Raw genomic sequence first — 12,001 nt, forward strand, 5'->3', positions numbered from 1 at the left:
AATTTTGTTCATCGGAAACTTCAATGCGAGAACAGCAAATGTTGAAAAAATGTCTACAAAACTTTATTTCTTCTTCAAAAGTTTTAAATTTTAATTTCCACGAAAATTGTAAAACAAAACAAAACACTCAAAACTGTGATATTTGGTACCGCCCACAAATTTATGTCTTATTTGAATACCATTTATCAAGATTGGATTGTTTGCATACGAATGAACTGTTTGCCAACCGAAAACTTGGGAAGGATAATTTTACTTATCACTGCAATGTTTGTCACAATTGAACGACCCTTAACCTCTTAAAAATTACTCTTACTTAAAAATTAGTTAGAACTATCAGACGACAATACCTCCGGAAGCCACGCCTACTAGTAGCATAGAGGTGAAACCAGAAGTTTTATCTAACGGGATATCATGTTATAATTTGACCATATAAGTAGCCAATTTAAATTGATACACAACTTTAAAACTGTCGATTAGGTTAGTTATATCATAAGTATTACCGCAAAATTATGGATATACTATTTCCAGCGTACACCAATTGACAAAATAAGGAACAAACAAAGTAATTTTCTACAGGAGGACATCGCAAACAGTCTTTGATTGTATTGCTAATTTACAAGTAATAAGTGCTTTAGAGGTGATAATAACGAAGTTGACAATGTTACACCAATTTGGACCACATACCGTCACAGCGGACTTAGCATCAATGTATCCATCTTCATCATCATCAAGTTCTGGACATTCATCATTTCTTATAGACGATATATTAGGAAATTCAGCAGCTGGACTTCCAAAACCTACACCAATCCATCCAGCAGCGCTGCCGCCATCACAACTTACAGTATCAAGTGCCATGTGCAAACCAATGTATGATCCTGCTAGTTACTTATCGCCTGGTTTTACATATACTAATGCTCTAATGAGCCATATGTACTCTGTGCCGTACATGAGGGCAGACTATCCATTCATGGCAGACAGACATGCTTTAGCCGCAAGAGGTAAGCTTTCAGATATACAAAATGAAATCATGATGTTGTTATTTTGCGGGGCGATATTTCTAGCAGCCAAGTTTTTTCATATTTTCAGAATATTGAGATCTCAACTATGAATGTAATATTGGATTGGACAAATTTTTTTAAGTTTCTAGCATTCTGTGTTATTTCAAATAAGTTCAATAAATCTTAACTTATTCGGTTCCTAAAAAATCTTTCTAATGAGTATAGATTGCTAGAAATATTGACCGGTAAAACTCTTTAAAATATTCCAACTCCTACCTCAAATATGCCACAGTGATTGCAATTTGTCTCTGGCATTTTTTTGTTTTTTAAATGTATTCACGTTTTTAAGAATGAGTTTTTTCCAATGTACTTTTGAAATTAGTTTATAAAAAAATTACACTGTTTAGTCGGATTTTGTTGTACACAGACAAAAAGCGAAAAAAAATTTCATGATAATAATGAGAAATACAATGAAACTTTATGCATTAACATTGGTACCAATTTTTGTGAACTATATGCTACAATTAATATCTCTTCTGTGATTCTAGTGGTCAAAATATTTGAAAAATCCGATTTAAAAAAATTAATAGAAGGCTTATTCCAAATCCAAAACAACATATATATTTATATGATATTCTTTTTATTGAATTCGAAGTGTTATTATAAAAGCAAAACAATTACGTCGAATATCAATACATCACAATTAAAGTATAGAACTTTCGAAAGATTGCACTCAAACTGTATTGAGTATATAAAACAAAATAATAGCTGTATTTTAAAATTGTGATATATATAAACAAAAACATTTGTTTTTCTATAAATGAATGTGAAACGATAGTTCGTGATTACAAATAGAACTAATAGTGCGTGTTTTACTGACAAACTGGATCAAGATATATTTAAAAGTTTATTTGTTCAAATAGAAAGTTTAAATAATTATTGCAAATTTAGTGAAAAATTTAAAACCTACAATTAACTTTTTTTTTTTTAAATCAATTGAAGATATCATTCAAAATGTGTCAAAAGACTTATGAATTTTCTTGACCATTTTAACCTTATAGTTTCACAAAAACCACACACACATATCTATACTTGAGTAGTTCGTCCGTTTTGCCACTGTACTGAAACAATTTACAATTGTCAATTTATATTTTCAGGAAGACATTGAACGGTAATGAAAATCCCGTACAGTTTATTTTATATAAAAAAATATAGGAAAATCCCATAAAATTCTTTTAAAATAATTCAAAACGTCACATTTATACACAAAACAAGATAAGAATAATTTCAAAATCTCACAAATCAATATGGTTACAGTTTGTTTTAATATAAATTCTGGACTGTTACTAGTGCAATTTATTTATAAAAAAATATTATTTTTTTCTGATAAGTAAAACAAACTAGCAAGACCAAGACATGTACAATTAATGTTCCTCGTCTTAGGTGCGTGAGGTAACAAATGGCAATCATAAGTTAAGAACAGAAAACAAATTCTTACGTAAAAAAATAATGTAAACTATAGTGAGACAAGTGTAATAAAAAAATGCCATTTTAAGTTTTTTTAAACTCCAAAGCCGATAATCGTTGGCGCAAAAAGGCTCCGGTATACCTTTAACTATGTGCGCCGTTAGTTTGTAAAAATTATCAAGTCAATTGCGCCTAAAATGGTATCTAAGAATTTTTTTCATTACGGCAATAACGCAAATAAAACATGAAAAATTAACGGTCAGATGTTGCATATTCAGATTAAAAACTTAATGTATAACTAACACACAAAAACGTCTTAATTATCTTTTGAAATTCTGGATTTTCAATTTTTAACGACAAATATTTCTTTTTTCTCCAAATGGTGTCTGCTTCTTTTGCTGCCCTTCGATTCTTTTAATGAAGATAATCTAAAGCAAACAGTTTGAAGCAATTCAGTAGGCAGCACTTGAATGACTTTGCGGTATGGGCTTTGCTCATTGATGAAGGCCGTACCGAGACCTATAGTTGTTAATTCTGTGTCATTTTGTCTCTTGTGGAGAGGTGTCTCATTGGCAATCATTCCAAATCTTCTTTCTTATATCCAGCAAATAAAACATAAGAGGTCTAATAAAAACCGAAATGTCAGTTGATATTTTAAATGAAAACTATGTCCCTAAACATATATATCTCATTATATTCTTATCTGTTTATACTTGCTAAATCGACATTGAGTCGGTACATTTTTAGCACTAAATCTGTAAGCAGAAAATTATATATGTATAATATATATCCAACGCAACCGCCATATGTCATAAAAAAGTCAAAGATAAACGACAAAAAAAAAACAAAAAAACTAGCAGTACACATAACATAATATAGAAGACTAAAGACTAGGCAATTGGTCAAAACAAATAACGCGAGGATTTGTGCATGCGCTACGGAAGGGTAATCAAATCCGCTCAACATGTGTATTTTTTTCTTTTTTTCTTCTTTTTGTTTTAACTGACCCTGGCGAGCAGAAATAAACATATAATTAACCTCTTACATTTAAAATAAAAGAGGGACGAAATATACCAAAGGGACAGTCAAACTCATAAATCGAAAATAAACTGACAACGCCATGGCTAAAAATGAAAAAGACAAACAGACAAACAATAGTATAAATGACACAACATAGAAAACTGAAGAATAAACAACACGAACCCCACTAAAAACTAGGGGTGATCTCAGGTTAAATAAAGGAGCATCAGTTATATAAATGTAGCCTCGGGTTTTTTTTTTCTCTTCAAGAGAATCATATCTTTTAGTGTAAAATTTCTCTATATTAAAATGTTTTCAAAAACTGTCTTAAAAGATAGAAAAAAAAATGGAATAAAAAGAAACCACGGTGACTTTTACCTATTAAGAATTATGTTAACAGTATTCGAAAAATTCTTTTGAGCTATTTTACAACATTTTGAGGAACAATATATGCGATAATCGCAAAAGCCTATTGTCTTGAATCGGTTGCATATGAAAGAATAGAAATGACAATACCCACTGTGGACAATAGAGTTCAAACCTCTACCCTCTTGTCACTGTACACTTGAGATTTCCTGTCTTCAATGAACGGCAATTAAGACAATACCATTATTAAGTATTTTCATAGTGTTTCATCCGTCTGATTTTTATCTGATAGAATTCAATGAAAACTTCTTTTCGTCCATAAATTTCTAATTAATAGCTAAAGGAGGAAGTAAATAGAACTATATTCGGAATTTCGTAACTCTTCGGAAGTCACACCCGATATTATATAAATGGTACTATTAGCTGATATACGAATCAGGTTTATAGAACTATTTTTCTTGAAGAGCGACAGCTATCGTGAAAATAAATTTTCATTATCCTTAAAATGTGCGGTTTATAAGACATAAGTAGCGGAAGGTTGTGGGCTAGGGGAACAATTGCTAGTTTTCCCTCATGTCAAGTCAGAACTTCATGTGAAACCGAGAAAAGATTTCTTTTTGCTAATGGATTTTGAAATATTTTGTCTTTACAGAACATTCTTGAATTAAAAACAATAATTTAGAATTTCTTATTTTATGGCAATATTCAGGGTTTTCTTTTCTTTGTTATAAATAATTTTCAAAACAATATAGAAAGGGTATTGTATAAAGGAAGACTATATAATGTGATTGGTAAATGAAATACATGCAAATGGGTAGAAAAAAAAATGTATACATAAATATGATTCATTATATAAATGATTCACTTTCATTGAAATGATTATTTCTTCATTCACAACTATTTATAAAAAGTAAAAATATGCCCTGGAAAATAGACTGGTAATTTTGGATCAAAACATAATAAAACATTAACATATATACCTCGCCTTTAGAAAGGAACGAGATGCATTTTCTTATAAAAATAAAGAGATGTGGTATGATTATCAATGGTACAAATATCTAGACCAAAGGGTTGGTATGTTAGGAACAGTAGGTCCAAATACGGCCTTCAACAATGAACAAAATAATTACCGTCAGTTTCATGTAGGGTATAAAAGACTCTACAGAAGACTTATATTCTGAGGTTAAAACTATCACATCGCATCTACATTTAACATAAAAGACTTATGAAACATTACATACAAATAGCGAAACAAAACAAAAACAAAAGAAAGACAATGGACAATCGTAATAATAAACTTTTTATATATCTGTACAATTATGTTCCTTCTTAAAGATACTGTCTATTTTATTTACCATACTATGACATAGGTAACAAAAATATTAATACAAATATGTATACCGATCTAAGAACAAAACTATATACAGAAATAACTAATTTTAAACTTCATTAAATTTTAGTATACATGTGACTGAATTTCAGTATCATATGTTTCGCAAAGGAAACTACTATCAAACAATCAAAGATAAAAACATGATATACAAATAGAATGAAATTCAAAACGGTGGCTGTGGCCATTGATTGACACATTAAATTCATCCATTGACTGGGACAATTTACGTGAACGTTTGTCTGTAACGACCACTGTTCACGACGTACCAACTATAGACATTTAAACTGTGGGGTCACCAAAGGTTTCTTAACGCCTTTAATTATAAAATAATTCGAAAAATTAATCAGGAATAACCTTTGTGTTTTGATTTATATAATTGATATAAATCAAAACATCGTGTTGTTTCTGATTAATTTTTCGAATTACTTTATTAAGGTGTTGAGAACCTTTAGTGACCCCATAGTTTAAGTTTCTTTAAAAAGTACATAGTGAGCAGTGGTCGTTACATACAAACGTTCACCTAAATTGTCCCAGTCAATGGATGAATTTAATGTGTCAATCAATGGCCACAGCCACACTGTTTTGAATTTCATTCTATACAATTATGAGTACAGAAATAACTAGCTTTAGACTTCATTAAATTTTAGTACACGTGACTCTCGATGTGACTGAATTTTAGTATCATATGTTTCGCAAAGGAAACTACTATCAAACAATCAAAGATAAAAACATGATATGCAAATATACACTTATGAGTAATTTAAAATGAATGCTGTTGTGGATTAAAAACTAAAAGGAAAATAATCATCAAACAAGATTTTTTCTTAATGAATTAGAATATCAAATGACCCTAACATTTCTGCATTCCACTAGTGCCTGTGGTGGGTACATGTATCGCGTTAAAATCTCGCAGTAGGCCGACTTGAGTAAACATTCTCCCTTTAATGATAGTCATATTAAAGGGTCTTTATAGTTTTTATAATTTCACCAGTATTTAGAAATAAGTGATATTAATATCTAGTGTCTATTTGAATTGGAGGAAATGTCTTAACTTAAAGATAGTTGATGGACGTTGTAATATGAATACTTAATCAAATATGAAAAGGTATAACTAGTTAATCACATCAAATGATTTCTGTCTTTACTTATAGGATTATATAGATATACAATATAATAGTCAATTGCCATTCAACTGTTTCGTTGTACTTAAAATATTAGTTGTGAATAGAACACAAACTTAAACCATACATCATCTTCTGATTATCTCTCGCAAAGTAAACGCCAAAGACAGAGTTTCAAACACCCTAAGACAAATAACGGATTTGAGTCATAATAGTTCGTGTAACAGTCTCGGAAATAATCCATGTTATGTTATTTTATGCGTTTTGCTTATTTTTATAATTTTCTGTGGTCTATTTCTTTACGCCATGTTGTTGTTTAGTCTTTCTTTTGGTGTTTGATTCCACCTTTTTTATATCGTTCTCTCATCACGATTAATAAATAAGATAAATATCATTAGTAAATTAGTATGAATTGAATTGAAGTGTAATGTTCAAACGTAAATGCGAAAAGTAATGGACAGCATCATAACTTTAGTTTTTAATTTGATTGATTGATTGTTGGTTGCTTAACGTCCAGTGGCAAATATTTCATGCATGTCCAGGACAAGTTTTTAATTTGAAGAAACACCCTATCGTCTGTTATCATAAATGGCGATAGTTTTTTCCATAGTAAATGAACTATTGAAAAGAACCAAGCCGACAAGACACTATTTTTGCAATATATTTAATTATCACCAAAAAAACTGTAGGTTTGTTTGAAATTATTGCTAGAAAAATATTTATTGTAAGCCTCTTAATTTAGTTACCACTTTCATTTAAGTTAAAACACATAAGGAATCCATTTGGAACGCCAGCACAATGTGCTGTGAAAATTGCCACTTGAAATACTTCCCACCATTATCTAAGTAGGACAAAATCTCTCATAATTCTTATAGTTTTCCGAAAAAAATAAATTCGTCGAGAATATTTAGCATAACTTTGGAGTTATTTCACTTTTAAAATCACACGATTTCATCGTAGGTAATTTCTATATAACCCGGGTCAAGTATTAACAGAGACATCTTAAAGGTGAAGTACCTGCGGCTTTATCAAGAATTGTCAAAGGTTCCTGTCCCGATAAAATATTTTAACAAACTTGAAGGAAACTAGCAATCTATTAGACACGCGTTTCCTATCGTTCGATGGGTGTCGTGTGTCTTAGGAATAAACAACATTATTGTTCAACAGCGACATGCTGCGGTTTTTCGTAGACCGGAAGTGATTACAATACAAATTGTTTTAATACCGGAACAACCTTTCCAATATAAAAGTAATCGGAAAAGGTTAATTTCTTATCTTGAGGATAGTTAGATAAGTTTGTCGCCTGTTATACAGATGCATGTCAATGATACGAGATGGCAAACAATAAATTTCAATTGTTTTTAATTGTGTCTGGCACCATGGACAAGTTACACCTCCAAGATGCTACAAAAATGTAGTCGACCACTTCTAAAGTACTCACTCTTGGCTACTGTTTTTACAAAAATATAATTATATAATACTAGTAAAGTGTGTTTTATAAATTAATTACTTGTCTATTCGATACATATATGTAAACATTAGAAGTCCGCCTAAAAGAGCTTACTACGAATCATACTCCCATTAAAGTTTTATCGATACATAAACAATTAAATAAGTAAAATACACATTTGAACTTTAGCTTTGTCAGTGATAAATACTAATCTTAATATTTCAAAGATATTTAATATTTAAAGAAGTGTTTTATTCGATTTTTAAAGAACAAACTATATGTTATCGAGCATCCTTTGATTTTTATGTAAGAACCTAGACGAAATGTCAAAAAAGGTTCTCTTGAATACGTTTAGATAAGCAATGAAAAAGTCTTAAATAAAACATAAAGTTGAGCATAAAATAAAATTTGGTCCTTTATTTTTATGAGTTTTTGTTTTGTTGTTGTTGTAAAAGACCCATTTCAGTGTTATTCTTCCTGTTGCCAAAAAGATCTGCATGGTGCAAGACATACAAAGTCATTTTTTTTATAAGGCACCATTTTCATCTAATTTTTATAATTTGAAAAGAGTGTAAAAAGAAACACGTTATAATAGATCGTTCAGCACATACGATAAGAGTACTAGTATTAACTTGTTCTTTGATGATGATGTTTTTTTAACTACCTTAACTGGCAAGAAAGCCCTCACACGAGTAGGCCACGTATTTGTTCATTTAACATTTATATGTGACCCATATGGGTTTTCGGAATCCTCGAATTTTGTAAATCAACCAGAGAGAAACTATTGAATGGAGCAGGACGGGTGTGAGCGATAAGGAATCAAGCACAATAAATAATGAGACAAAAATTATAAGAGAAAGAAAAAATCGAGATAAACTAATATCTGAAATGCACGAAATTACTTCGGTTAACGATTTTCATAAATTAAGATATTAAAAATGTTCGAACAACAAACAAATAAAAGCGAGCCTTTGCTTTGCATGTTTCTTTTAGTATCCAGCAATAGAATTATACTGATATTGTCCTGCTTCGAATATTCAGATTGCTTTCTTATTGTGTTCTTGACATGAGCCTGTCATTCAGTGGTTGTTGATTGTTGCAGTGTTACATATTTGTGTTTCGTTCATAATTTTGTAGTTAATTATAAATAAGGCCGTAATTTTTCTCGTTTGAATTGTTTTGAATTTGTCATTTCGGAGACTTTTATAGCTGACTGTGCGGTATGAGCTTTGCTCAATGTCAAAGAACTTAACACTTATTGTTCTGGTGTTATTCAGCCTCTTTATACGAAAAGATATTTAAAACATAAGTGTTCTTAAGTAATGAATAATCCCTTAGTTGTTCATATTGTTATCTGGAACATAAAATAATCTGAATGCTTATAAACTACTTTAGGGATTAATATGCTAAAACAACATCCTTATTGTTAACTTGTTTTAAGCACATTAGGCAATTCGAACACACCATTTAAATTATTATAAAAAAATACAGTAAATGTACTTCATATATTCTCTATATAGGAGATTATGTTTTAATTTGACATTACCGGTTAAAATGCAAAAATCTGCTTATGTTGGGATACACGTCCTTTAGTACTAAATGTACCAAGTTTAAAATGCGCAAAAGGATTAAAATATTTCTTAAATACCAAGTTAATTTATACACCTAGTAACACAAAGCATTGATTATTTCTTACTGTACCTACATAATTTTATTTGGACAGGAAAATTATTATTGGTTGCATTTTATATGTAGAATTTTTACACTCCTTTAAAGGAGTCAATAATATTTTATAACGTGTTATAGTAGCTTAATCTACAAGTCTTCAAGCTATTGTATAACTAAATAAATTACAGCTAATATCTATATCTATATCCAACTGCTGCATAAACTGTGAATCGTCGAGGCTAGCCGAGTAGTTCTATCTTATTTATTTATTTTCTGCAAAATTATCCAGTTAATAGGTTTAAGTTCATTTACAATGGTTAATTTATAAAAGATTTTTTAACTAAATAAAACGATTACAGTATATGATATAGTTGATTTAAAATATTTTAGATTTATTGGATGAATGGAACATATTTCTATATGCCTCCATAGTCAAACTACATGATTAAAAATAAATATATGTTATGTATGATATATTAATCTGTTTTTCAGTGGGACACAGACCATTCTTTTGGCCACCATTTTTACAAAGACCAATGCATAAAAGAAAAGGAGGCCAAGTTCGATTCTCAAACGACCAAACATTAGAATTGGAGAAAAAGTTCGAATCACAGAAGTATTTATCTCCCCCCGAAAGAAAACGTTTAGCCAAAATTCTCCAGCTCACAGAACGACAGGTAAAATTTATTCATTACAAGGACGAATTAAAAATAAACTTATATATTATAAAGTCAGAAATCGTAAATTATATCAGTATTTCTGAAAAGCTTGTAGTTAGATGCTGCCTCCAAATTTAAAAAAGCTCTTTACAAATCTATAACTTTTTTGAGAGACGTATATTATTTTTCGTCTCTTTTTTGGAGTGACGTCCATTACTTTAGTTAGATCGGTATAAAGCAATTTTTATGGGGGAAAATGAACACATTAAATTTGCTAATTTAATTTATTCATCAAATTAGATTTCATACATGTTTTATTGTTTATTTAAAGATTATACACATATCATCTTATTTTACAGGTTAAGACATGGTTTCAAAACCGAAGGGCAAAATGGCGCAGATTAAAGCAGGTAGGTTATCATTGAGATATTATGATTTGGGCTTTGCTTATTGTTGAAGGCCGTACAATGACCTATAGTTGTTAATTTCTGTGTCATTCAATGTCTTGTAGAGAGTCGTCTCATTGGGAATCATACCTCGTCTTCTTCTTATATTGATATCCAAGACATTGATCTATATTTTTCTATTTTGAAAAGATAAAACAAAATATTGTTTCTTTTGCATTTCAAATATTTTATACTATTAATCAAATAGAAGATTTCATAAACTTTTAGTTCGGGTAGCCCCAAAAAGACGGCATATTATAATCAGTTTACATCTGACGTCCGTCCATCTTTGTCGTTCGTCTGTAATCATTAACATATTTTACTCGGAAACCCCTTGACCTATTAAGCTCAGACCAGATCTGGTTACACTGTCCCATAATGATAAGTGTTTCATATCAGTTGGTTCATTTGTTACCTACTTACGACATCCAGTCTTCATAATTTAGTGAAAATAACAATAGTTCATTTCACCTAGAAAATAATTAAATACTATTTTGTATACAATTATTATATAATGAAGATTTACATAACCTCGTGCAAGTTTTCTAATGGTTGGCCTATTCAAAGATAAAAAAAAAATAAAGACCACTAAACATGGCTGTAATCCGAGAACACTAACTTTAACTATTTTGTACCGTTCGGGGATTTTTTTATATTTTGAGAAGAAAGAGAACAATTGAGGACGTTATGTTAATGTACATGTTTTTATCAAATAAAGTGAATGGCCATCTGAGATTACTGTTGGCTTAAAAGTTCAAAAGTTTTTTACTGTAAAGTTCGTTCAGTAGTTTTGTTCAAAAATAGTTTATAAGAGAGTAGTAGTAGTATGTGCTATACTACAAAGTACACTATAAACTATATGATAAAAGAATAATAAAATAATAATGTTACCAAATTCTTTTTTCTAGGAGTCTCCTACACACGAGAAAGGAGATGGTTCTCCAACAGATCTTCACGATGATGAAGACAAACAACATACTTCTGACGAAGAATTTGACGAAGACTCAGATATTGAAATAGATGTCGAAAAAGAAGAAAGTGCAAAATGATTTTCCTTAAAATCAAAATGGCAGCTTAAGATCTGAATGGCGTCAAATGAAGATGACAAACAGTATTTTATGAATTTACTACAAATTTCGCCATCTAAGTGCTAATTATGGTACTTTTAAACTGTGATATGTTATTACTTTTTTATAACAATGTTCAATTGGTGCATATCTGTACATCGAAATATTTTTATCAAATGGCAATAAATCATTCTGTGGACTGCTGTAAATAGACATATTACGCAATATTGTTACTTTTGAATGTTGATAAAACACTTAAGATGCAATGCTTACTACCATGTTAAATGTTTGTCTTGAATGATTGCTGTAAATGTATGAGTTGTTTATTAAAGATATATTATATTAA

General features: G+C 30.1%; 1 protein-coding gene across 1 annotated transcript; it reads left to right on the forward strand.

Moving 5' to 3' along the window:
• Positions 1-457: 457 nt before the first annotated feature.
• LOC143073234 (hematopoietically-expressed homeobox protein HHEX homolog) lies at positions 458-12,001 on the forward strand. The gene is made up of 4 exons (XM_076248612.1): positions 458-998; positions 9,976-10,160; positions 10,502-10,552; positions 11,497-12,001. The coding sequence occupies exons 1-4, from the start codon at positions 659-661 to the stop codon at positions 11,635-11,637; spliced, it is 717 nt and encodes a 238-aa protein (XP_076104727.1). The 5' UTR covers positions 458-658; the 3' UTR covers positions 11,638-12,001.

This window comes from Mytilus galloprovincialis, chromosome 4 (assembly GCF_965363235.1).
Source record: "Mytilus galloprovincialis chromosome 4, xbMytGall1.hap1.1, whole genome shotgun sequence".
NCBI lineage: Eukaryota > Metazoa > Mollusca > Bivalvia > Mytilida > Mytilidae > Mytilus > Mytilus galloprovincialis.